Source organism: Sceloporus occidentalis, unplaced genomic scaffold (assembly GCF_023333645.1).
Source record: "Sceloporus occidentalis isolate IW3139 unplaced genomic scaffold, rSceOcc1.0.p SCAF_10, whole genome shotgun sequence".
Classification (NCBI taxonomy): domain Eukaryota; kingdom Metazoa; phylum Chordata; class Lepidosauria; order Squamata; family Phrynosomatidae; genus Sceloporus; species Sceloporus occidentalis.
The window spans coordinates 13,928,973-13,956,284 of NW_028316990.1; the positions used below are offsets into that span (position 1 = coordinate 13,928,973).

General features: G+C 40.6%; 2 protein-coding genes across 6 annotated transcripts in view; one reads left to right on the forward strand and one right to left on the reverse strand.

Annotated features, from left to right (window-relative positions):
• Positions 1–186: 186 nt before the first annotated feature.
• On the forward strand, positions 187–5,925 carry FAAP24 (FA core complex associated protein 24). 2 transcript variants are annotated; one of them, XM_089540738.1, is made up of 5 exons: positions 187–325; positions 1,343–1,485; positions 1,894–2,033; positions 3,632–3,784; positions 4,402–5,925. In XM_089540738.1, the coding sequence occupies exons 2-5, from the start codon at positions 1,377–1,379 to the stop codon at positions 4,648–4,650; spliced, it is 651 nt and encodes a 216-aa protein (XP_089396864.1). In that variant the 5' UTR covers positions 187–325; positions 1,343–1,376; the 3' UTR covers positions 4,651–5,925. The 2 variants fall into 2 exon arrangements, with proteins under 2 accessions (XP_089396864.1, XP_089396865.1); XM_089540739.1 differs by lacking the exon at positions 187–325 and adding an exon at positions 625–824.
• Positions 5,926–9,582: 3,657 nt separating this feature from the next.
• RHPN2 (rhophilin Rho GTPase binding protein 2) overlaps positions 9,583–27,312 on the reverse strand; it is a 35,934-nt gene continuing 18,204 nt past the window's right edge. Inside the window, exons 1-12 of one of the 4 annotated variants that reach the window (XM_089539930.1) lie at positions 26,997–27,084; positions 26,537–26,614; positions 26,123–26,247; positions 24,127–24,293; positions 21,598–21,785; positions 20,733–20,889; positions 20,109–20,228; positions 18,399–18,593; positions 17,677–17,753; positions 15,457–15,603; positions 13,548–13,703; positions 9,583–12,703 (exon numbers count right to left, since the gene is read on the reverse strand). In XM_089539930.1, coding sequence (XP_089396056.1) covers positions 12,449–12,703; positions 13,548–13,703; positions 15,457–15,603; positions 17,677–17,753; positions 18,399–18,593; positions 20,109–20,228; positions 20,733–20,889; positions 21,598–21,785; positions 24,127–24,293; positions 26,123–26,247; positions 26,537–26,614; positions 26,997–27,020 — 1,689 coding nt within the window. In that variant the 5' untranslated portion in view covers positions 27,021–27,084 and the 3' untranslated portion in view covers positions 9,583–12,448. Of the gene's footprint in view, positions 12,704–13,547; positions 13,735–15,456; positions 15,604–17,676; positions 17,754–18,398; positions 18,594–20,108; positions 20,229–20,732; positions 20,890–21,597; positions 21,786–24,126; positions 24,294–26,122; positions 26,248–26,536; positions 26,615–26,996; positions 27,085–27,312 lie in introns of those variants that run through there. The other 3 variants (XM_089539928.1, XM_089539929.1, XM_089539931.1) reach the window with 3 other exon arrangements.

The window sequence follows — 27,312 nt, forward strand, 5'->3', positions numbered from 1 at the left end:
CCTTTCTCTTCATTGGCCAGCGAGGCTGGAGAGCTGCGTTGTGATTGGTCGGCGGTCCTAGAGCGCGCCCAGGTCTCTGCTTAAAGGTGGGTGAGGTAGGTAGGTTCTACCTTTGTTTTCTTAGGGACATTTGCTCCTTGACGTTGAGTTTGAGGCTGCTATAACTGCTCTGGCTCAGTGCCAGGGAATCCTGGGAATTGTAGTTTATTGTGGCACCCAGAGCCATCTGACAGAGAAGGCTGAATGTCTCACAGAACTATAATTCCCAGAATTCCCTAGCATTGAGTCAGCCTCAGATCCAAAACACACCTCAGAAATAATCCAGGTTGAGACAGCTTTAACTTGTTGTCTGGCTCAACAGGCTATGGAATTCTGGGAGTTGGAGTTTGTTGTGGGGCCCAGAGCGGAGCAGAGCTCCACTCTGGACCCCACAACAAACTCCAACTCCCAGAATTCCATAGCCTTGAGCCAGAAAAGAATTATGAGTGCTGGGGCCTCGCAGCCCCTAAAGAGATGCAGCTCCTTTGTCCGTCAAGCACCCTGGAGCAGCGCTGTGACATCCCTCATGCACTGCGCCATTTGGCGCATCATCGATGCACGCCCCGCGTAAATGGCGATAGGACTCGGGAGCGTGCGAAAAAATATAGGCCCCTAAACGCCTAGCTATAGGCCCAGAGAAGTTCACTTGGCCTGTCCAGATTGTTTGTTTCTTTGCGGTATTTATACCCGGCGCTTCAGCCCTAAAGGCTCTCAGAGCGGCTGACAGATTCAGACTCAGGCTTACAATCTAAAAAGACACGGCACAAAAGGAGAAGGGGATGGAGGTGGGAACGGGGATTGAGTCCAGCGGTTCTTCTCTCCCTCTGAGGCCTGGACCAAGGCAGAGGGACTGGATGGAGGGAGGGCCTTCTTCTTCAGGCTAGCCCTAATGGCGTTGGGCCTGCCTTTTCATTCCCTCCCAGACCAATGATGACCAATGCCAAGGAGGGAGGGCTCTTCTGCAAAATCTTCAGATTCATGCTCTGGCTTCTCTGTCACTGCTATTACAGTTGTCCCTTGGGACTCGCGGGGGATCCGTTCCAGACACACACACCCGCGAGTCCTGAAACATGCGCATATTCAAGCCCCATAGGCTTGAATGGGGCGCATGCATGCATGCGGGGAGCACAGCATGGGCTCCTGTCCCATTGGGGTTAATGGTGGTCACCCCTCCGCAGATTTCCAAGTCCGTGGATTTCAAGTCCGTGGACTTAGAGGGACGACTGTATAATATAACAAAATATTAGTACCCCAAAATGATGCTGGGTGTAATAATGGCTTTTCTTCTTTTTCACTTGGATAGTGTGGGTCTTGTTCTGGAAGTGAAGACTTCGGCCATGGCAAGCAAAACCACCGCTGTCCGTACAGGATCTGTAAATGTCCCTTATGGGCATATAATTGGCAGTGAGAAATGGAAAGGCTCACAGATTGCCCAGGGCATTCAAGGTAAATATATGAATGAGGAAAGTACATATCTGAAGATGCAACATTTCTGTACTACAGATGAAATAAGGTGCTAGTTTGATGCTTCGGGGGGCTGATCTTTGGTCCTTGTTAGTACCTTTTGTTCCAATCCAGTTAGGAAACAAAGCCACATTTAGTACAGTACTATATCTGGAACCTTTGGGATGTTTTAAAGATACATATTAAGTGAAGTTGATTTGTGTACGGTCCTATTTATGTGCCTTCGCAGTAGTGTGGCTCTTAGAAAATATACTTGGAAATATATTAAAATAGTTGAGATTCCTTTCAAACAAATATTTAGCCATTAGATGACATTTTACTTAAATTCATATTAGGTTGCTTGCTATAGTTCTGCTATTAATAAAATCTTCTTGGTCCTCGTGTTTGAAGGGAAGGTTAAGCTCATTTTGGAAGATGGCTTGGGAGTTGTGGACTTCCATCTTTCAAACAGATCCTGTGTCCTCTATATTTCTGAAGCAGACCTTGTAGCAGGGAATGGCTTCAAAAGAAGACTTGCTTGTTTTAGAAATGTAAGTATGGTGTGAAGTTATTTATGACAGTTCAGAAATAAAAGACCCATTCCTTTGTACTCTGTAAAGAACCATGCATGTTATGGATTATATAAATATTAACAAGAATGGCAAAAATATCCAGGAAAGAGCCATGGAGCATGAAAGATAAATAGGTTTATTATGCTATGAGATTTTCTAGATTATAGTCTATTTCCTTAGATGCAAGGACTTTAATCTTATACATTCAGGTATATACAGTATGCTTACAAAGATGGGATATTAACAGTGACAATTGTTGTGTTAACATTTCCCATTTACAAAACTGGTAATAAATAAGAAAGTTAACACATATAATAAGTATCTATTGTCCGATGTAAACCTAGGTTCAGCAGTTTGTCACAGTGATCTTAAACTTTGAAAACTTCCCTGCATATAGGCTTTAACTTTATAGCAAGTCAGAAAATTCTGAGCTTTCCCTTTCCCTCTGTGAACAGTTTTGGAGTTTGGAATATTTGGGATTTTGAAATTCCAGATAAGGGAGACTCAGGCCTGTTGCAGACTGCCAAAATAAAGCTGCTTTGGGTCTCTTTGGAAGTATGCTATTTAAATGATGCATGGGTCCTAAGAGTCCGGAGGTCATGCCAAAGCCACACTCCATTCCTAAGTACTGGAGTGCAGCTTTGGTGCAGCTTCCAGATTCTTAGGATGCATGCATCATTTATGCCTACCTCCAAAGAGACCCAAAGCAGCTTTATTTTGGCAGTCTGTAACAGGCCTCAGTCTGTAGTATGAGGCCATCTGCTGATTCTTCCGTAATATCAGGGAGAAATCCTTGACAATATTTTAGAAAGACTGGGAAATGTTCATTTCTTTTTTACAATCATATTGGGGGTATACAACGGTTTTAGGTTTTGTAAAATGAATTAGGGATTGTTTAAACAGTAGAAGCAGAAGATCTGTAATTGTTTAGAGGAAGTATTATTGTAACCTTAGTTCAGAGAAGGGGAGAGTCAGTAGGGCATAGGTGTAGTTGTTAGATTTGTTATTATGTTGTATTTTGTTTGTAGCATATATGTAGCTTTATATTTATATATAACATTTATTCAAGTGTTGTGTTTGGCTTTGTACATTTTCAAACACACACACACACACACACATATACATATACACATACACACATATATGATTCTTCTGTAATATAAATTTCCTGAATGGTGAAAGCTTAATATAGTCTGAGATATATGTTAATATTGGTCTGTTGTTTACAACCTTGGAAGTTCAGCTGACCAAATAATAAACTATCTCAGACTTTCTGAAATGGGGGACCAATAGATATTCCCCCCCCCCCCCATGTTCCTGGGTCCAGCACTAAGTTTGTGCCCATTGGCTACAATTGTTTCTTTTTGCCAGGGATCAGTGGGCAATGACTGAAGGACCAGCAATAGTCCAGGGAAAACCACTTTGAATAGCTCTGCTCTACGAAACTCTGGCTAGATACAGATTGAAAAACGTAATGTAAAGAACCTTCAATCTTCTACAAAGAGATAAGGATGTAGGGAAAGTATCTGTTTCAAGAGGCACCATTTATTCCTGTTGATTTGTCTTCATTGTTCAAGGCTTTCAATCTTCAAGGAATTGTTATAGTTGAAAAAACTCCACTAAGTGATCAGTACTTCCCAGCAGTGCAGAAATTTGTCGTCCTAGAACTCGGAATGACATTACTACCAGTAGCCAACCAGGGAGAAGCAGCACAACTTATTATCCAACTAGTAAGTAACTTCTCAAGCTGTCTGCACTGCTAAAATGACTATTGATCAAAATTTGTGTGGTTTGATGGGATCTTGAAGGACTTGGGCGTGGAATGAAATGAATAGCAAGCTGTTTTGAGTCCTATTTGGGAGAAAGGTTGGATACAAATCAAATAAATACATAATAAATAAATGCTGGGAGAAAGGCAAGCAAGCAAGAGTAGGCGAGCAAAGTCTATAGATTAGTGGTAGGGCATCTGTTTTGCATGCCAGAAGTCCCATACAAAAAAGACGTCTGTCTGAAGTTGTAGAGAGCTGCAGGCAGGAATCTCCCACTTTCTAGAATAAATGGAAGTACACTTGGCTTGACCATTGGCTACACTGTCTGGTGTAGATGGGCATCGGAGTCTAGAAATATCTGGAGGTCCCATATTCTTTTTCTAATGTAGATAATACTCAGAGAGATAGAACTGCTGTCTGCTGAGTTGGTCTGTTTGTTTATACAGCTAGCCATGGAGATAGACCCCAGTTTGATCTAGCAAGGTAACTGTTAAAAGAGTATCCTTGTAACCCAATGAGATCATTAGTACTGTGAGCCACAAGAGGGTGCTCAGACTACATTTTGTTTTTTGTTTCAGCTGTGTGAACAAATGAAAGATAGATCCAGCAACCTTTTCCTTACGAAGAAATCTCCCAAGTTCTTAGAGGCGTCTGTGTTCCAAACAGTTCAGCAGATTCCAGGAGTTGGAAAAACAAAAGCTCTGCTTCTTCTGCAACATTTTGGAAACCTCCATCGGCTCTGTAATGCATCTGTTCCAGAGCTTGAAGGGGTAGTTGGTCAGTCTCTAGCTCAACAAATCCATGCCTTCTTCACACAAACAAAGTAATCTCATTTTATTGGCATCAGAGACAAGCATCTTGGAAAGGGTACCACCCAGATGACTTCTTAATTGATTCCTTTTCCAAACATAATTGGATTTCTTACAAAACACCTGCGGAGGATCTCCAGTTACAGCTGATGAGCAAAATAAGCTCTGCCTTTTTCACTGTGTCTATATTCGTTCTGTGCAGACTTGACATTGATTTGAAACTGAATTTACTACCATTGGGAAAAACTACGTGGTAGTCCTTTCATGGATAATGCTGAAAAATAATTGTTGCACATCTCTAAAGAGAATTGGTTATAGCATCCATCCCCTGAAAAAGAACCCCATAATTCGTCATCATTTGCCATACTGGCTGAGACTTCTGGGAGCATGTCTAAAGCATCTAAAGGGACAATGTTTCCTTATTTCTGTATTAAAGTCATTGGCCAAATGACCATTCTCTCCAATAGATGCAAGTGAATTGTGGATAAGTGTAGTTACGATTTCTTTGGATAACTTGACTGATTCACCATATGATGACTCCTGCTTTCATTTAGTTTTGATCAGATTTGTCTGAATGAATCAATTCTCTGAAATGGCCTCTTGAAACCGAAAGCATGAATCATTTTTTTTTCAGAGCTGGGGAGCAAATCCTTACCGGTTGCTCTCACATCAACTTTTCTTATTCATTGCTGCCTGATCCATACAGCCAGCCTTTAGCTTTATGTAAATCGTATTGTTTCAGGTGATGTACAAGAAAACCTGCTGTTTGAGTAGAACCTGCAAAGCATAGTCTCACAGGATGCCCTGAGGGCTGCCCAACCAACATGCGTAGGAGGAGTATTGGCATGTATGATTCAGACTTCCTTGCTTGCCAGAAGCATTCTGTATGACTTCCAGCACAGTCATGCGTTTTTGGAGTTCAAAGGTTATAACCTGACCTTCTCAGGTAAGAAACATACTGTACACACTTTACGGGGAAGTGAAAGTGATACATCAGCCTTCTTTGCATTTTACTAGACGGAAGAATTATGATGAAAGTTGGGCTCACCATCGGAAAAGTTTTCATAGAACTGCAGTCTAAAAATTGGTGCATGTCACTGTTTTGTGGTCCTTTGGAATAAAATAACCTGGAAAGGCCTCAGATTCTGATGTGAATAAAATTGTTCATCATTTAACACCTTTGGATGCACTTCATTTAAGTGAAAGCCTCAACACGTTTGTGCCCATTAATCTATTATACTCTCCCTTTGTGTGTCCCCTAAAACTGAGTGTTAGTTCAAAACCCTCATGGCAAAACCCTTTATTGTCTTATGAAGTTATGTAATGTGCTGTTCATGTTCTCTGTTCTACATATAATAAAATAACTATTAAATCTTTTATGATCTTTGGGCACAATGCCAAATGAGTTCTAAAATTTTACACACATGTTGCTCCCACCTCTGATGTTCTAGTGCTAGCACTAGGTGCTTCTAAACCTAACCCTCGATAGCAAAGCATAGGGATGGAGAACTGTGGGCTTCCAGACGTTAGAATATGATAGCTGAATGTATTTGGAGCTAGAGTTGGTCAACATCTTAGAGATACCAATGAAATGTCCATACACTAGGAAATTATCTAGGTGTTTAAAAATACTCTTAAAGTTAAAAAAAGAGAGAAACCAAAGTATGCATGCATAAAAAGGACATTCAGTACAAATGACTGAAATTCTTCCCCTCCCAACTTTGGCTTTTCATGAGTCATGAAGGGTAAAATCATTCAGGCAGTCTTGTTTCCTATGCAAGATAAAAGATCCCCTCAGGCATACGTACTTCTCCATAGTGGTTCAGCTGTGGTCATCACATAGAAAAAAGAGATTGCTGCAGTTTCTATGATAACAGGTAGTTTCTTGGCAACTAAAGGTCTATGTTTACAGAGGGATGGTGATGTAGGTCATAGATCAGCCACCAAGTATTTTCTCAACTGTCACAGCTGATGGATATGAAGTGCATATTACATTTTAGAGTCGGTGAACTAGGCTCCGATCGTCAAATGCTTGAGGCATGACTAATATGTTGGCCAAGGTGCCAGAGGACTTTGAATCTTCTAAATGTTGACTGAATAACCTTTGGAGTGTGAATGTATATTTTGCAAACATAACGTTGCAAAATGTCCAGGGGTGGAGAAAAATGGAATATGTATTTCTGCAAATTTGTCTTCCATAACTGAGAATACTTGAGGGGCAAGGGACGGCTCTCTTTCGCCCGCTTTGATAGTTTCCCAGGGTTACTACACAAGTGGCAGAGTGGAGTTTTTCTGCCTTTTGCTAACAATGCCATCCTACACTCCAGGGAAGGGAGAATCTGTCACATAGGCATGCGGTGGCCACAATGGTAGTATCTTTGTCTTTTCTGCATTCTCTGATCTCTTTCACTTTTTTGTTTCTGCTACATTTCGCCTCTCATTAAGGATAATGGAAGTAAATTTGTAGGTCTTTTTCCAAAGCCATCTAAAGGCACTTGGGTTCTCATGGTTTTAACTTCTTAGATTTTGCCAGTTGTTGTCACCTTTGTGTTTGTTCATGCCATTCTTTTGGGGAGCTGTTTGTAGTGATTTCTTGATCTATATTAGGAGCCTTTCTATTAAAAGAGGTTGATGGTTTGCTCAGATGGTCCTATAATTTTCCTATTCCCACCTTCCTAATTTCTCCCCTAGAGTTATAGTGTAAAAGAGCCATTTCACAGATGTACTAATGCAATACCAGCATTTATAACACTAAGCAAAAAAAAAAAAATAAATAGAAAAAAGAATATAAATCCCCCCCCTCAGAGTTGTCTCAGAATTAAAAAGAAACTCATATGAGGGTGGGAATAAAATGTTGCAGCTGGTGTTGGGAATTGCCAAAATGTAGTACAAGACCACAGAAACATTGTTTGGATATTTTAAAAAAAGAAAACTGCAACAAATACTGCAACCTCCTGAAACATTTGCCCTTTCACAAACCCATTTTTGTAGTTGTTAAAGAACCCACTGTTGAAAGCAGGGGAGGCATCTTTAGATATGTGGTGGGAAAAGATATGGGCCCTATGGTTGCTTGAAAAACTGTCAGACCGAATGGCAAGTTACTCAGGACAACCAAAATCAGGAACTTCCATAGACAAATGGTTCCCACTCATTGACTTTGTAAACAAAGGCAGAAACAAGAGAAGACAACCTCCATCTCATCTGAACCTTTGGTTGGTCATTCTGGATTAGATTTACATAAAGTCTGCACTGGATTTTAAAACGACCACTTACATTGAACAGAACCTAAGGAGGAGACACACAACATCATACAAAGTTGTGAGATGCATTGTTTTATTTTGCTTTATTGTTATTTACTTATATTTTTAAATGACAAAAAAGGGAACCCATTGTTGCTTTTTTTTTGCGGGGGGACGACAGCAATTTCCTCAGTTAAGGGATTCTCATAGCTTTACTCCCCCATTAAAAAAATTACTATTTTCCCAACTCTGGAGACAATTACACCGTTTACAGGGCAGGTGTGCATTTTTTTTCAGACATCAGAAGAATGAAAGCTTGGAATCCAGTAAATCTATGTCTTCTTTTGAAATGCCCTTCCCTTCGCTGTTGAATGCCTTGAGGGAGGGAGGTGTTTTCTGCAAGGGGGTGAGCTCTGTGGACAGACTTTCCTCTGCGAATCACAGGGAGTCGTGCAAAATCACTCACAATCAAATGAAGGATCAGTATTTCTGTGCGCGACGGGAGGGTAGTTTTGTTTATTCCAGATCACTCTATTACATAAGAGATACTACAGCCAAGTTTCTGCTCATTAGACTGCAACTGGCATAAGGTTTCTTGCAACAGCAAAATAAGCTGTATCTACTGTGGCATTATTTGATTGAATTTATGGTAAGCTTTCCATGCACCTTCCCTCTAGAGCATCTTTGCTAATGTTGCGTCTATTTGGTTTTGCTGCCCCTTGTATATATTTCAGTGTCTTCATTTACCACTTCAAGTGCTATGCCCATTAATTATTTTAAAGGGCTAGCCTGTTCCAATAGATTAAGTAAACCGGGAATATGAGTAATTAAGAGCAAGGGCCGTTTACTGCTAATGAAGTTATCGACTTATCTTCTAATCTGTCTGTCTTTACCAGCATATGTGAAACGGTCACACAGCTCTTTTTGCAAACAACAGATTCATTTGTTGTTGTTAACTGCCATCAAGTCAACTTTGACTTATGGTGACCCTATGGATGAGAGACCTCCAAGTCACTGATCTCTCAACAAACCTACTCAGGTCTTGCAGATTCAAGGCCATAGTCTTCTTGATTTAGTCAAGGATCTTTCGAACTGCTAGGTTGGCAGAAGCTGGGACTAGCTACTAGTAGGAGTTGTAGTCCAAAAAAAAAAGGGGGGGGGGATTTTTCATGGCCTGAAATCAGGTAGTTGGTATCAGAAAGAAATCTCGTTGGCAGCAGCTTTCCTGGATTTTTGGCAGAATAGATGCCATGCCAAACTGTGCACTGTTTAATCTGGTATAAAATATGCTCATAAGGGCTCTTATAGGTGTAACCAGTTTTAGAGGAGATGTATAAGAAAGTGCCTGTTCTTTGAGCCCATTTATCTCAGTCTTGAAGGCAACAGCAGGACTAGGGGAACTTTGGCCTGCAACTCCCAGAAATCCAAATCAGCATGACTGATGATAAAGGATTATGGAAGTTGTAGTCCAAAACATTTGAGGGGGAAAACATCCATCTCTTGGCTATAGGATGAAATGAGGCAAGCAACCTGTGGGTCTCCAGGGCCTGTTACAGACTGCCAAAATAAAGCTGCTTCGGGTCTCTTTGGAGGCATGCTGTTTATATGATGCATGCATCCTAAGAATCCGGAAGCTGCACCAAAGCTGCACTCTAGTCCTTAGGACTGGAGCGTGGCTTTGGTGTGACCTCTGGACTCTTAGGACCCAGGCATCATTTAAACAGCATACCTCCAAAGAGACCCGAAGCAGCTTTATTTTGGCAGTCTGTAACAGGCCCAGGTGTTGTTGAACTTCTGTTTCCATAAACACTGGCCAGCCTGGCCAAATGGTGAGTGATGTTCATCATCCACTGGAAGGCCACAAATCTGTGCCTTATTCTTACTTATTTGTCAGTAAGAATCAGTTAACAAATTTTAAATGTTTCAGATTCCTTTAGAGGACCTTGGCAGCTAAACCTTAAAATGCAAAATATCAGACACTGTTAACAATCTAACCCCACTGGTGACACACAGATTAAAATTACAAGATTTCTGAATGACTTGCTACGTATGGTTTATTATGTGCCAGGATCAGCTCTGAGCATCAGTTCAAATATTGCACAACAAGAACAATAATAGATAAAGAGCAGCAGCTATTTATGTTTTCCTTTCACAGGAGGGCAGTTATGAAGCAAATTGGTTTGCGTCTGCATTTTAAACAAACGTCAACAGTCAAGAAAAGTTGCACTGTTTCATCCCATCTGTAACTGCAGTAGAAGAGAAATGCTTCTTGCCCTGAAGTCCTCTGTACAACTTATTCTTAAATACATTTTTAAATGTATATATTTATACCATGTAGGAACACAAAAGCTAAAAAAAACCCTGTGAGTTCATACAAAGTTTAATAAACCAGGCTTTCAAATGAACAAAATCCCAAAATCTTTCCACTGAAAAACATTATCTAAAATTTCCTATCAGAGAGGCCTATCCCAATTCCACTGCAGGCCAAGGGGGATTTCTTCTCCCCATCCCACCCCCATAAATTCAAATGGGAGTTAGGATTTCATCTATTCAAAATGTTTTGACTATCAAACAGTGTGAGATCTACCCTGTAGACAATATTTCAGCCTAACACTACTGTGTTAGCAACCCGCAACTTGAAACGAAACAAATGTACAAAAAAATCACATTACCAGTGGGACAGTTCCTAAATGTATCCCAAGGCATAGCTTGTGACATTGCAAGCTCTTTGGAACAGCACTTCAGGCATACCAATGCTTCAGAAAACCTCAGATGATGGCAGTCCTTTAAGCTGTTGCTAAATTATAGACCTATTTTAAAGTGAAACTTGGCAGGCGTTGGGAGTTTGATCTGGGCCAGAAAGCAGTTGTTCTGTTTCTACCTCCTTCTCTACTATCTAAGTTGCAGTGTAGCAATGTGTGACATTTTTAGCTTTAAAATGCACCACAATTGCCATCTTGGTAATAATTATTGTTTCACAGAATCGTAGCACTGGAAAGGATGGCAATGGCCAAGTACATGTTTAAAGCTCTCCAAAGGAGAGTCCACTACTCTACAAGGCAGACCTTTCCACCATCAGATGACTCTTCCTGCCAGCAAGTTCTTCTTCACATTTGAGTGGAATCTCTTGTAATTTTAAAAAGGAAAAAAAAAGCTTGCTCCATCTTCTATATGGCATTTCTTCAGGTATTTAAATATGTATGTTGTATCACCTCTCAGTCTTTTCTTCCCCCAAGCTAAATATGCCCGGCTCTCTAGGCCATTTGTCTTCACAGATATAAAGAACCAGATTGAAGAATGTACAAGAGACAAAGCTTAATTCTGAAATATCTGGACTAGTAATAGCAGGAGGTCAGTGGGAACATCTTTAAACCATGTTACCCTCTACACCAGGTTGGAGAACCTCCAGTCTTTCATATGCTGATGAATTACTATTCCCATCAATATTAAGTTGGCTAGGGTTGATGAAAACTAGAGTTTAATGACATTTGCAGGACAACAACTTCCCCAGCCCTACTCTGCACATTACAGCAGTACCATGGAAGCTGCTTTGTTGCAGGCTGATCCCAGACGGCTGTAAATGAGTGAATGCAAGGTGTGAGCTCACCAGGAGAATATAGCTGGTGGCGTGCCATTTTGATTTCCCACAATGCCCACAACACAGCATAGTGCAAAATTTAAAATGGCAACTGCTCAGAGCTATTTGGAGGAGGAGTGGGCCTCGCCAGAAAAAGAAAAGCGCTCAGGTTGCTCCCTGTAGATGCCAAGCCTTGATGGAGCCAGTCAGGGGGGCTTTGCCCACAAACATTGACACCTGGGCCTGTTAAGTGTTACAGCAGTGCTGCAAGACCAGATCACAAAAAGCTAGTCCCGCTGACAGGTAATAATGGATAAAGGGAAACCAAAGTGACATTATGGTGTTTTTCAATGAGAGGTTAATTCAGTACAAGTCCTCTGCCCCACCAAAAGCCTCTAAAAGGCAGCTTAATTTGAGTTTAGCAAGATGGGTTTAATTCTCACCAGGTAATTAATCCCTTCTGTACTGATTTCTCCTAACATTTCTGGACTTAAGTATAACCATGACCAACATAATAAGCAACAGGGGAATGCTGTGCCACATCAGCAAATAATTCTCCTGTTCCTGCAAGGATAAAGCAGGATATTCATTCCACCTTCATTTAAAATTGCAGCTTGTCAGCGACACAATGATAAACAATCCTTCATAGTTTTTGCAGTAGTACAGCACACATTACTTGCTATAAATAGCTTTTTAAAAAAATATATAGTACTTAGGACAGAGCCCCACAGAGACACTTTGAAGGAGTCTGGTAGCAAACAAGATCCATGTAGTTTTCTGGACGACAAAACAACGTGACTCCTGAAATCATTGCAATGATGTCTCACTTAGTCAGTAGACAAAGCATAAGACATTGTAAGTATAAAAGTAACACAGGTCAGATCCGAACTGGCCATATTCTAAAACCACAGGCCTTCAAGATTTACAAGACTTAAGTTTCAGTTTTATGGCACACATTCAGACATCATTTCCAGATGAAAGAAAACCTCCTTTTGAAGTTCTAGTACAATGAGCTGTCCGTACTCATAAGCGTGAAGGGAGATGTGAGTTTCTTCTTAGTTGTGGAACTTCCAGCTACAACGGAAGGAAGACAGAGTGTACTAGCTGCTTTCGGCCTATTCTTCATCCCCCAGCTTAAAAAGGAGAGCTTTGGAGCTGTTTTCTTGGCCTTATCACTTTTTTCTTCTTCCTCGGCCAAACAGATCAGAGAGTATGTTTTCTGCATGCCCACGGAATAAGTGGCACACTTGTTATGCTGCAGGAGAAGGGTGGGGGAGGTGAGAGAGCATTAAAAAAAGAATTAAATCAGTCATCCATGATGGGTCAACAACATTTGGAAGACAACAACACAGTGTGTGAATAGTTTTCTGAGACAGACTTCACCATTCTTCTGCGGCAATTATCTTCCCTCTTGTGCACAGGCCAATAATTTTGCTTATTATTAGCATAGACCTCTAATAATTTTGCTTATTATTAGGGACAGAGAAGGCTCATATGGGAAGAACTGTGTAAAGTTATTTGTCCAGTACTCCATGTTTTTCAAAAAGGCCTCTTTGCACTGAGTGAAATCCCTCCAAAACATAGCTGGAATGATTGCTAGCATCAACTTTGGAAAAATAATTATCATTGTGCAGTAAGTATGGAGGAGAAAATTGAAATCTTTGCTTCCTCCCCCTTCTTTGTAAGTTTTCAGATGTGAGAAATTCACACTGGTAAGTTTTGTTAACACAGATTCATTTACAACTTCCAGAACCAAATACAAGAGCAGGGGAAGGGGAGAGATGAGCAGAATGTACCAATAAGATAGTACTTTGCCAACTGCAATTTCCCCCACCCCAGCAAAACAAATTATTAAAAATAAGAATAAAATCCTGCTGTTCAGTATTAGGAGTTCCTTATTAGATCAACAACAACAACAACATCTCAGTTTTAATAGCTAATAAGCAAAGTTACTTTGTCTAGCCCCACTGATTCCCACATAAATGCATACAGAATTATGACTTTAAAAAAGTTTTAAATTAATTAAGATTAGAGCCTGGCTAATTGCTTTAACTATGTAATGTTGAGACCTGCACAAACTATTGTCTCCCTTTACTTACCATAGAAGCTGTAGTATCTTGGCAGCTGATCACCTGAATCTCAGTCTTCTGTTCTTCCAGGTTTCGGAATTTTTCCAAGACCTCACTTACTCCCAGCCATTTGCAATCCGTGCCTTCAACAGCAACAAGGCAGTCTCCTTCTTTCAGACCTGCCAACTTAAAACGATTGGGTGCACCTTAGGATCAGCTGAAATGGTGCAGAAAATGAAATGTTTTTCTCTATCACAGGCACTGCAGGCATGTTCGTCCTTTCCCACTTTCGTAAAAGGCAAGTAATAGTGGCTACCACACTTTGTATAACCCGCACATCATTTTCAAACTCAAGATTTTCTTTCTTCTAACCAGTTATTCTTTTTTATATCTTTTTATTCCCCCCCCTCCCAAGTCATGCTCCAACTTCAGACTTTCAATGCCCAGCCCAGCGACAATGCCTGTTGTTTTGCCAGCTCCAAGACAGAGGAGGCATTTGAAAATGGTGCCAACTCTGGCCCCTGTATTCCCAGCTTCTTTCTACGCTCACTCTTGCAAGCAGTCAACCTCAAAGTACATGGAGGCATGAAAAGTCCTCCTTTCCCTCTATTCCTACTGCAGGGTAAAACAATAGTACAGAAGTGGGAAGGTACACCTTCTTTCACACGTATATTACGAACAGGCAGAAGATGCAAGTGTGAAAACACCATGTTCAACATGCTAGCTGAAGCTGCCAAGGCAGCAGCAGACACAGGATTAGTTTACGATAACTTTCCAAACCAGTATAGAAGATGAGCTACATCCCTCTCTGCTTCCTTTCTCTGACAGCTTTGCTATTTAAGTTTAGTTCTAACCATGGTTTGCTGAGAAGGTTGAGATGGCAGAACCATGACTGATGCTTCCTCTATAAATCAAAATCAGAAATTGAACAATGGTTTCTGATTCTTGTTTGAAGGACAACTCAATCATGGTTTGTTATTTGTGCTTTCATAACAAACAAGCTATCACCATATACTCTATGCATCTGCTCTAAGCCTGCTGAGGAGTTAGGAGCTTTGAAAAATGGAGTAACCAGTAATCCGGGTCTCAGCCAGGTTTAGTTTGTGAAGACAGAAATTATCAATTGTGCCTCCCAGCAAGCTGAAAACTGATATGTTGAAAATCTCTTCACTGAGCCATATAGCCAATGAACCTGCTCTGATTTTGGGCTTTTATTGCTTCCTTATCCCCTGATTTTTGTCCTTCCTAAATGAAGAGTTCTGGAAAACTCAAAGGTTTGTTTCAGTAGTCTTAATAAAGGTATTCCCTAACAACTCTGATTGGCACTAAACTGCAATCTGGATGTTAAGCTCCATACAAGAAGATGGGAGGCATGGCTCAATGGCTCATTTCTGATCCATGGTCTGGAGGATCATTTGAACAGAACCACAAAAGCAAGGAACCATACTCCAATTAGAGGTTAGAAAATGAGATTTCCTGCTGCACTTGCATTGTCTACAAAATATAAATAAGGCATGCTTTCACAGAACTCATTATGCCATGCACTGCCTTTGAATTATACCATTCCAGAAAGCTAGGAGAAATCCAAGAAATATTTACAGTGTATTTCGTAATGGAGGGTCAGAGTTCAGTTAAATTTACAACTAAAAAACAAACAAACAAACCCATGGATGGCAGTTAAAATTGTGGGACAAAAAGCCCTCCTAAACCAACAGAGGAATTTGGAGTCTGCAGCACTAACCCCATTTTTATTTGAAATACATTTTTTCCTGCCCTGTGCTGGTGTGCTACTTTTGTTAATATTTAACACTGAAAAATGCACTGAAATATTCATTTTACCCTTTGGGGGCAAAAATTGGAAGGTCACAGCATACAGCTAAGCTTTACGGCAGAGCCATGCAAAACAAAAGAAAGCAATTTATATGAGACTTCTCCTTACTGCTGCGGGAGAAACTGGATTGAGACAGTAAACGTGAACAGGCGGGCCTCCTTTCAGGGTAAATCCCAGGTTCCCAGCTTCACAACTGAAACGAACTGTGCGAGGAGCAGTCCACCTCTGCTTTGCTGAAAACACTGCAAGTGGGCCCTGAGATACACAGAACAATACGTTAAATTGTTCTCTCCGTCATCTGCAAATCTTAAATCAAATCATAAAAATTCTCTCTCACCCAAAAGCAACTCTTCTTACCTTGTTTAAAAATGTCCTATTTCAGATAAGGCACAGCCTATCTGAAATACCTTATTTCCCTATATGAGCACACCCAAGTCTTTAGATCTTAGGCAGAGGTCCCACCACTTTCTATTGGTCCCACTATGGCTAGTAGCTCTATTGCTAAAGTCATGGAAAACACTGCTCCATGGCTCTCTATTCAGTTTTAAATTACTGATAAATTTACATTTTAATAAGCTAGTTTGTTTGTTTTTTAACTTATTACTAGAATTTTAGCTGCATTTCATTTTAATCTATATTGCAAGCCACTTTGGGTCCCATGATGAAAGAAAGTTAGGATATACACTTTGGTGTGTCAGAAAGAGAGAATTCAGCAGTATCAGCAAAATTGTCTAGGATTCCGCACCCAAGCAGTAAAATCTAAATAAGCATATGTTGTGAATGACAAACTAGAAGGTATGTTTTCCCTCTAACAACAGTGTTTCCTCACACTCCAAAAATGAGACTTGCAAATAAAGCTCACGTTTACTTTTCAATGACCAAATCACAAAACAAAACACACCAAGGCTCCATTCACACTATGAAAATAAGCCGGTGTGAAAGCAGGTTATTTTCATGGTGTTCACACTCACACTCGGTAGAGTTTGCGTTGGGGGGGGGGGCAAGAGTGGGGTATATATATATGCTGTGTGACCCTGGGTTGGCAGGAGTGATTTCCTTGTTAATCTGTGTATTGTTCTGTTGTTGAATGGCACGGCCTCAGGATGGGAGGATATGCAAAGAGGATTTGTGTCTGTTTAATTAGAGATCCATTGTCTGCTGGGAATACCCCTGACCCTGGGTCGTTTTCATTTGCATTTGCTGGGTCTTGGGTTTAGGGTTTTTCAGGACTGGTAGCCAACTTTGCTAACTAACTTTAAGGGCATATTAGGGTTCAAGAGGTTTTCCTGAAAAGAACGGAAACAGACAGTAATGTTTCTTGGTATTTTCTTGGTGCCATGGAAGAAATTAGGGAGCCCACCAACTCCCCCCAACCCAAGGTCACACAGTATGTGTATGTGTACACACACACACACACACACACACACACCACTCACTTCCATGCCAGCATTCTCTGAAGATGCCAGCCACAGATGCTGGCGAACCGTCAGGAACAAACTCTTCTAGAACATGGCCACATACCCCCCAAACCCACAAAAAACTATGGATGCCAGCCATGAAAGCCTTCGACTACAGAATAAAAGGTTGCTTGAAGTCTTGCAAAAAGTGGATCTCAGATCTCACGGGAAATCAAACACCCATGCAAAACTTGCAATGGCAAGCCAGTCATTGTGAGATGAAACCATTTGATTATTAGTTCATTTATTGCACTCTAATTTATTCGGCAGCTCAGTGTCAGTTCAGTTGGACAGACAGGACGGAAAGTGGTGTCATGCCAGCCACAATCCCAGCAAACAGATCTCTGACTTGTGGTATGTGAGGCCTCATTGCTGTGTACATGCTAAAAGCTTGGAGGGAAATCTGGTGGGAGCATGGCTGGCATGCCCTCAAAAATACAGGATCCCCTACACTCCAATATGGGATGAAACTGAAGTCGCCAAATATGGGATATACCTTTGAAAACAGGACACTTGTATGTGACTCAACCTACTTTAGAATAAGCATTATCAGAACTAGCCAGAGATCTAGACAAGGTCTTTGTATGTTTATGTATAACCCTAATGTGGGATAAGCGGACACACATCTTAATACTGGGCTAATGTTTACATAGACTATGGAATGAGCGCAAGCAAAGGATGTAAACGCATTTGAAAAATCCTTCCTTAATGAGACATTAACATTTCTCGGGATTGCCGATTGCCTATTGCTTTCAGAGCTTGCAGTTAATTTCCCCTCTAATAGGAGAAAGAATTCACACTCATTAGCAGCAAAGCAACAAAACGGCACACACAAGCAAACATTAAGCAGGCAATATTGTTCCATACATACCAGCCTCTCAAAGAAGTCTTTGACTTTCACCTTGGAGAACTGGGGAGCAATGACCTCTACTTTATGGTCGGTCTTAGCTATAAAGAAAACCAAACAAAAAGGGTTTTTAAAAAAATCCTCATGCTCCCTCTAAGTTTCTCAAAGCAACATACTGTACAGCATTCTCTCCTCCTCTCTCCATTTCGTCTCCACAACAATCCTGCAAAGTAGGATAGGCTGGGGAAACAAAACTTGACTAAATTCACTTATGGAGGTTCTTGGTTGACCGAAGGATTTCAATCTGGATTTCTTCAATCTAAGTCCTCAAGGAAAACCACTACAGTATACTGACTAATAATTCAGATGAGGTAGCCTCATGTAAATCTACAGCACTATATAAATAATAATGATAATGATAATGATGATGATGATAATAATAATAATAATAATAATAATAATAATAATAATAATAGCCACATGAAAAAGAAAGCAGGGCAAATGTACTTTTAACAATTGTGTGGTAGGGGGAATTTCAGCAGGTGTTGCATGCAAGACAAGCTGTATCTTCTAAAATTCCCTCTTCTCCTCAACTATTAAAGGTGCATAAGCCCTGTCTTCTTTTTCATGCTAATAGCTGTCATTTAGATGTTAACCCTATATGGATTCTAATATCTCAATATCTATTGGGAGACTGGCTCAGAACACCAGCTGAGTCATAGTATCCCAGAAAGAAGTTTACTTACAAAGGATATCGGGAGCTGGCATCAAACTCAAGAAGTCATCTTCCAGTTCTTGCTGTGAATATTTGAGAAGGGATCGCTTGTGTGCGACTGAGAGAATTTCCTGGAGAACCTCGATATTCCGGAGCTTTTGGCATACACTACAAACCCTTAAGGCTTCTTCATGGTGAACAATGGCTTTCTTCAAGTGAGCTTTTCCTAAAGAAGCACAAAGAGGAGGTCCATAAACAGGACTGCTGCCTTGACAGGTCTTCTCCTAATTTGTCATGTTATTTGAATCAATTAAGATTTGGCTCGTTATATAGCAAGCATTCACAAAGCAATTCCTTTCACAGGCATAAATGATCAAACACTCAGCTCCACAATCTATAGCAACCTGCCCAAGATTTGTACAAAAGGCATATGTGTATCCATATGCAGGTCTATGCAGTGGTGTCACTAGAGGGGTGCACACTGCACCAGGTGACACCGTAAGTGGTGGTGACACCACTGTTCCTCAAATACCTACCTTTTGGCAGAAAGGGGCAGTGGCATTCATCTGCTTTCTTTTAAAATGCTTTAAGGAATAGTGGGAGGAAAAAGGAGAGGCTCCAGAATTTTTAAAAATTTAAATTTAAAAAATTCAAAATTGTAATTTTTTTTAAAAAAATCAAAATTTGTTGAAGTTTTTTAAAAAAATATTGTTTTAAACATCACATTTTAACCAAATCTTCACTATGCATCTGTAAATACATTTAGGTGGTGCATATGATATTGTAATTTGAAGATAACATTTTCATTTTGCTAATTTTTTTATGTCACAGCTATTAGCATTACATTCAGTGGCACGTGGGAATTTATGGTTTGCAAGTAACATTAGTGCAAAACAGCATTACTAAGGATTCTGTGTGGTGTGAAATGGGAGGACGTCATTGGGGTGAGTGACACTATGAGTTACTGCACTGGCTGACACCAACCCTAGGGGTGCCTTTGGATCTATGGAGAACTGTGATCTTTCAAGTATTTGCGAACAGAGCTTATAATGACACTGAGAAGGTTTATTGTATGCCTTCAAGTTATTTCTGACTTATGGCAACCTTATCACAGGATTTTCATGGAAAAATTTGTTCACAAAGCAGCCAGAGCCTGTAAGCTTTTCCCCTATTACCAGTCATGGAAAACAAATTAGTTCTCCCCCTCCAATTGCCCCTGCATTTGTAAAGCAGCCAGATATGGGATGGCCTCTAAATACCCTAAAGGCACCATATTCCTGCTGATGTCAGAAAGCAAGCAGGGCTAGCCCAGGGTACTACTTCGATGGGTCACCACCAATGAATACTAGCTGCTATAGGCTATATTTCAGAGGAAGGAACTGGCAAAACCACCTCTGAGTATTACTTGCCTAAGAAAACACTACAAAATCCATAGGGTCACCATAAGTTAATAGGCAACTTGAAGGCACACACACACATACACATGTGCACAAGTCCCTAGAGTGAGAAGGTGAACTGTCTGTGCCGAAACAAAGATCATGGTTTGGCTTTGAAGCCAGGTGCGAGGAGCTCTATCCTCCCAAAATATTTTATCCAGCATATGCAGTGGTAAAAGACAGTGGGCAGGCATGGTAGTCCAAAACATTCAAAGCACCATGGATCAAGCACCTCTGTTGTAAATCAAGAGTTAGGATTTGGCATCATGTTTGATCTGAGCCAAGAAAGACGAGTTTGTCCTTACCTAGTTGTTTCCGCTGGACTCTATCTTTTAAAACAGCTAGGGGTGTCAACCCTTCTGGCATGTGGTCATACAGCTGAGACAAAGCTTTTTCCTGTTGGTCTTCGTCATCATTTTGATGTACTGCCAAGGTGAAAATAAACACAAATGAAGGAGAGGGGAATAAATGACTGTTTACTTTCAATTCCTGTCTGGATTGTGTGCCTTAAGGCCTGCTATAGAGTGAAGGTGTGGCCTGAACTACTACCCACCATCTTCCTAAACCGGTTTTCTTAGAGGATTGCTATCTAGATTATATTGGATAATTCATACTGCAAGCCTGTTCATTAAGGTTGCTTGGCTCAGTGTATTAAAATATTTCCTCTCCAAACATTTAAGGCTAATAAAACTGTAGTAAGCAAATAGGGAGTCGTGGAAATCTGGCTCCCTTTTTGAGCAAATCACACTTTCCAATGGCTCAACTTCTCCTCTAAAACAAGGTCCAACCTTATGCTAGTGTGACAATGTGCCACTGCACAGCCAACATCAATGATGGCAACAGTGGGCTGCAAAAATGGCTGGGATAGGGCATATGTTACCTACCCCTGGATTAGACAAATAAAGAAATGAATTCAAAATAATGCTTACGCTGGTGGTCACTCAAAATAGTTGCAACAAAATAATGTGCTAAAGCTCTGAAGTGATCCGATTTGACTTGAGCCAGTTTTGACCAAGAGTAAGGGATATTCTCCTTGACTGGTGCTTGATTCATTGCTACATTGACAAGCATGTAGGTTTCTCCAACCTAGAAACAAAGCACAAGATCCAACTATGAACCATTGCTTGGTCATTAAAACCTCAGTCATTCATAAACAGTTCAAGTAATGTGTACACCAAGAAGACTGTAGAGGGTATACATCAGAAAAAATATATGTATTTTCAACAAGGTAATGAGGCAGCACTTTTACCATATCTGTGTAGAATTTAAATAGCTGATATGCTAAGATTACTGTTTCATTTGATAAAGAAAAGCAGCATTCAGATTCTCATTGTTGTAGCAAAATTGGCTCCAGAGAAGCACAAGCAGTGTAGTGTTTTCCACAAAGCAGTTCTTGAGGAATTAGGTGATCCATGTGCATGGGATGTGGTATATCAAGGGCTACAGCTGAAGTGGGGATGAACAGAAATGACATACTCTCCTTATCCAAAGGCAAACACTTTCCACATACTCAAGAGCATCACTGGATGACATCCACTAGTCCCATGTAGACTAGGACAGGGAACATGTGGCCCTCTTGATGCTGTTTGACTGCAACTCCCATCGCCAATATTAAAGGATGATGCAAGTCTCATAGCCACTGTTGCAGCCAAACACTCTCTGAAAAGCCATGTGTTCCTCTTCTCTTCCATTATTACTCTAGAAAGGCTGCTTTGTGCAGGAAAGTCATCCCATAGTGTCAGAAAGTACATACGGCTGATAGACAGTTGTAAACTTTTAAACCTCGCAGCCTACCTTTGCAACTTCCTGGGACATTTTCACTAGGGTGAAGAATTCATTCCGTATTCCTGGAAGGCAGATCTGTTCAAAGAGGCACTCCTGAGCCTGAGCAAGCATCATTTTGACCAGCACACTTAGCATTGCAGGACTCATGTCATAACTTGGCGTGTGAGTAAAAGTCTCTTTTAGATAATTTAGAACACCTGAAATAGAGAAGTGTAGAGAAGAAGGAAAGTGTTTGTATTGGAGCCTTTTACAAAGGATCATGGAGAGGAAAGCAAAAGAGAAGGGACACTGGGGAATATGTAATGGAAAAGACACCTCTGAGCAGCTGTGTGCACTGGTTAAGAAAACCGTCCAGAAGGAAGCCTGAAGCTCAGCCAGTGCTGTGTCACAAAAGGATGTGAGGCAGAACCGTAAAATTAACAGAAGCAATATAGACAGCATCCAGTTCCAAACCTAACCAACTTTTGGAATATTAAAACAAACATTGATTGTAGCATAAGCACTAAGTAATAATTGCTGGAGCTGAAAGCCTAATCTCAACAAATGAAACACATCCAACGGGTTAGTCAGGTTTACTAGCAAGTTTTACCTGCAAATTTTAATTGCCCCACTATTACTGCAAAGGTTTTGTTGCATGGATGGTGGGTCTTGGTGCATCTCCAACTGCATTGCCAATATTCAGGGTAGGCTGCATTTGCTGCTTTTACATTAATTTCTTTGTGGTAGGGGGAAATATTGGGTCTATTGAAATAAAGGTATATTGTCTTTAACAGATGGGGAAAACCCCACTGTAACTAACATTAAGGACAAATGGCTTCTCAGAAAAAAAGTCATGAACTTTAGATAAAACTCTGCCAAATCTTCCATTTCTTAACATTCCACATACGTGGCACTCCAAAAGTCCACAAAAACACATCTCAGTTTAGTTTGCCTTTTTGCTGTATGTACTTCTCTCATGACTTTTGTCTCTCAATATCAGGTTGTTTATGGTTGAAAACCATGGCAACAATCTCCACTCTGTCCACAAAGAACTACGCGTATGGAATGAACAATATTGCGTTGGTGGTGATACGACATCATTCATAGCCACAACTAAATACTTTTATCTAGAGAAGCAGACTCAGACAGCTGTGAAGATGCAAGTCATAGAAACACCACAGCTGGATCTGTACAGATTCCCAGAATCTAGCTCTTGGTGCAGAATTTTGACTTTTATACAAGTTATACAGATTAAGTTATTAAATGATGGGCAGAATCTGTCCATACACAGAATTACAACAATATGCAGAATTACAACAATAGTACAGTCAGCCCTCCACATTTGCAGATCTCACTTTTGTGGTTCTGATTATTTGTGGATTTGGTTAATATGTTCTCTCTAGAAACCTCTAGGTCTTCCAGCACGACTCTATGGCCAACATTAATAATAATAATTTAATAATAATAATTTGTTTTATTTATATACCGCTATTCCAAAGATCATACCGGTGAACATCAAGTAAGCTAATTAGCAAGTAAGCTAATTTGCCCCCAACAGTCTGGGTACTCATTTTAGCGACCTCGGAAGGATGCAAGCCTGAGTCGAGCTTGGGCCCTTTTGCTGGTCTTGAACTCGCAACCTTGTGGTTTCGAGTGAATGGCTGCACCACAACCACTGCGCCACCAGGGCTTAATAATAATTGTTGTTGTTGTTGTTGTTGTTGTTGTTGTTATTCCACCTTTTCCCAAGGGAATCAAGGCAGATTATAACACAAATACAATACAACATTAGCCAGAAGTTTCACCAGATCACCTAGAGATTCCTAGAGAGAACACTTCTGGTGGATGTTGACCATACATTTATACTGGAGGACCTCAAAATTCCTAGAGAAGTGATTTCTCAGGTAAAAAAAAGGTGTTTTTTTATTTGCAGTTTTTCCATTTTCACGCAGCTATGTCCCTAATCCCAGAAAATGTGGAAGGAGCACAGATTATTATTAATGCATTTAAGATAAAGTGGATTAAAAATAAAGAATGTTTCAGAATGTGAGCTGCAATAAATTATATTCTAACTGACACCATGTTACTGAAGTTGCCTTGGAGCAATAAGAGCACATAACACACACACACACAAAACACAAACAAGCCAAATTTTAAAAGACTACAATTGTGAGGATTGAAAACCAGTTAATAATGGGCTAAAGTCACCTAGATTTCGTTCTGACAACTTCTCTTTAATCATTAACCATGGCATTCACTTTGCCTTGATTCAATGCGCCATTCAGGTGCAGCCCTAGATTTGAAGAGTGTGGAACCACCAGTTAACACTCACTGTAAAAAGAAATATCTTAATTTAATTTGTTTCAGATCCTGTTAATAATCCCATGGGATTTTAATCCTGCCTCCCATGTGTTTCCAAACATGATAAATTAAGCCAAGAAGCCCATGTGAAATGTATATTCCCCTCTATGGAAGGGAGACAAGCAAGAGAAAGAGAAGGAACTGAAATGAATCACTGTCTAAACTTCTTCCAGGCAACAACCCATAGTTCTTTCCTACCTGCAGCTTTCTGAAAAGCATTGATTGCCTTTTGAAGCCCAGCTGGTGTCTGCCGATTGCACCTTGCACCAATTTGTGTGTAGAGAGCTCCGATATTAAATAAAATACTGGCTTTTTCAAGCAACAAATTCTTCTGGCAGACAGGGACACCTGTGAAGGAGTCATACCTGTATTAAAAACAAAAGCAAAAATAGAAATTAATGAACAGCAGATAAAGAGACAAGGTAAATCATAATACTATTTGTGACAGGTTAGTTCCAACAAGAGAGAGCCAGCTTCATGTAGTGGTTTGAGTGTTGGACTATGACTCTAGAAACCAGGGTTCAAATCCCTCTCAAATATGGAACCCATTGGCTGGCCTTGGGCAAGTCACACTCTCTCATCTTCACAAGAAGCAAAAACAAATTCCCTTCAAACAAGTCTTGCCAAGGAAACCCTGTGATAGATCCACAGGGTTTCTGATCACCATAAATCAGAAACCAACCGGAAGGAACACTACAACAAATTTTCAGCATGATAGAAACCCTTAATTGGTAATGAAACTACAGCTTAGATCATTTTTGCTTAGACAATTGGCAGATGTACACAAACTACATCGTGGTTTGATGGTTCCTGGATGCCATTCCAAACAGGGGTAGTTAAAGTGGAGCCATGTCCCAAACCACAGTTTATCAATTTAGATCTAAGACCACACTTTGCGCAAACCCGTCTGAAAACTGTCTTCAAACATAGGTAATTGAATCCTGGCTTAGAAGTCACTAAAAGACTATAATCCATTTGATAATATAAACTCAAGCATTATAATAAACTGTAGTTTCAAAGTCATGGATTCTTGATATTTCCAAATCATATCTATACCATCAAACGCAGTCTGCTAGTGCCGATAATAATGTTGACCAATTACTTTAATAGCATTTATGAGAATGAAAGGAGGTTCCAGATTAGCATACCCCCTCCAGTCTGTAAGAATCCCACCCCACCTGGAAAGCAGGTAACATCCTGGTTAAGACAAGTTTTACAGGTATGGTCCTGAATGTGGTTTCCAATGCTTATTTAGAAGGAACCCTGAAGAGCCGCAACTACACTTGATATAGGCCCCATTCACAACGGAAAAAATCCGGTTTGAAACTGGGTTATTTCTGCGACATTCACAATGATCCCTAATGCACCCAGTGTTGTTTGCAGGGCGGTGAGACGGAGAAACCCACTTAACCCAGTGTATTCGCCACTGGGTCTCTTACTGCGTCTTTTAATAATAATAAAGGTCTGGAGTGATCCGGAGCTTCGGTAGCTTGAGTACGCTACCGAATTGATCCGGATCACATGAGATCATTTCCAGAAATGGGGAGGCCTCCATTTTTAATTGACCTGGTGCGTGTATGAATGTCGACCAGGGTTTAAATGCCACGGAGAGGTTTGGGTACGTAAACTGTGGTGGGAACACCGATTTGGCATTGTGTCATCGCGGAGATCGGGATCTCCTCGGGACAAAAACATAAGTGTGAATGCTCCCATAATGTGTACTACACAGTTAAGTGGGGAGATGCACCCATGATAAGCAGAAAAGAGGCAATTGAGAGAAAGGGCCCACAATCTTGAGATTTGCTCCAACTTAGCTGCTAACATCAAATCTAGCCAACATCAAATTTGCATGGACTTGGTGATAGAAGCTTCCATGCTTCAGCTAAAAATAAACAACATTCACAGTCTAAGGCACAGAACACATATTAAACTTCTGACCTATGTGAACTAGAATGCACATTGCTTCTTGCTCTTTTAGAACACTTAACACCAGTCACTGCAATGCTTGACTGGACCCTAAGAGCTTTTGTGGGCAAAAAGCAAGCTTTATTTTTCATCTGGAACACCAGGCTACAATCTACCAGGTCAAATTTCAAACTTACCCTGTAAAGCTCTACACACAGAGGGTTTGAATTAACTGTTAGTTCAACAGCATTCTATTTTATTTTTATTGTATAGGGGAAAATGCTCTTACCAGGTAAATAAAATTCCCAGGTTTCTGCTAGGTGAAAAAAACCGGTTTTCTAGAAAGCCAAGCTGAACAAAGTAGCTTATCAACAACTCGACGCCAGATTCATCTCTGCTGGGAGTTCGGCAAGCCTTAGAATACATAAAAGGTACATTAACCATGATATATTGAAGCAAATCTTTAAGTATGCATGACAGGATCAGACTACCTATACACCCCATTTGTATCCCAACCTTCTCCAAAGAGCTCAGTGTGAAGGGAATATATGTGAATGTTATCCTCATAAACAATCTGGTGGGGTAGCTTGGGGATGGGATGAGACTAATCCTAAATTCAGCCAGTGGCCTTTCTAGCCCATCAGGGCAGGATGAGATTAAATGTAAAGCCAAATACAGTATTTTCTCAGTAAATAGAACTTACTTGCCGTAAATCCATGAGATCAGCAATTTCATTTTCATATTCAGAGCCATCTTCACTGTAATGTTCCAGAATAAAGTCCTGGGGAAAAGTAATAAAAATGCATCCTGATGAACTCAAAACAGTATACAGTGGGCTCTTCCCTTATGGGCAAATGCCGCGTATGCTTGAGCCCCACTGAAACCTTCCAGCGCACGGCTTTCCCTTTCACTTGAATGAAGTAATCACAGTTAACAGCTCTGTAGTAAGCCAGGACATCCATAAAAATATTTAAATTCTAAAGCAGACATACACAAGTGCAGTGAATCTAGGGAAAATTTTATGCCCTGTTCAGGGGTCACACACCAAAATAGCGGCAGCATAATGATCTGAAACCAGAAGTTGCCGAAGGTTCGCTACTGGTTTTGAAAAATGACAGTTGGCACCTTGTTCAGTATTAAGAAGATCATAAGCTAGGACTTACAATCTTGGAACTTTGGGGATTCATGTTTATGGTTGTCAATGATCAAACTTGACACCACTTCTTAAGCCACACAGAGCTCCATCTGAAGGCTTCCAGGCTTCTGAAGACGAGTCCTAAGAAATGACATCTACAGTGCTCCGTTGGTCATGAGGCACATTGAGACAAGCAGATGTGCCAGGATCCAGGGGGTTCTCTCCAACTGCCCATCTCAATGTGTCCCACTGACTGGGAAAGCACTGCAGTTGTCATTTTCCAGTGCTCTGTTCTGCAGCACCTCAGACATAGTTGGGGCAATGCCTGTCTTAAGAGGTAAGTT

Coding starts and splice junctions, on each gene's coding strand:
- FAAP24 (XM_089540738.1), top strand. CDS start 1,377: ATGGCAAGCAAAACCACCGCTGTCCGTACAGGATCTGTAAATGTCCCT. Junction 2,034..3,631: donor GACTTGCTTGTTTTAGAAAT/GTAAGTATGGTG, acceptor TCATTGTTCAAG/GCTTTCAATCTTCAAGGAAT. Junction 3,785..4,401: donor CACAACTTATTATCCAACTA/GTAAGTAACTTC, acceptor TTTTTGTTTCAG/CTGTGTGAACAAATGAAAGA.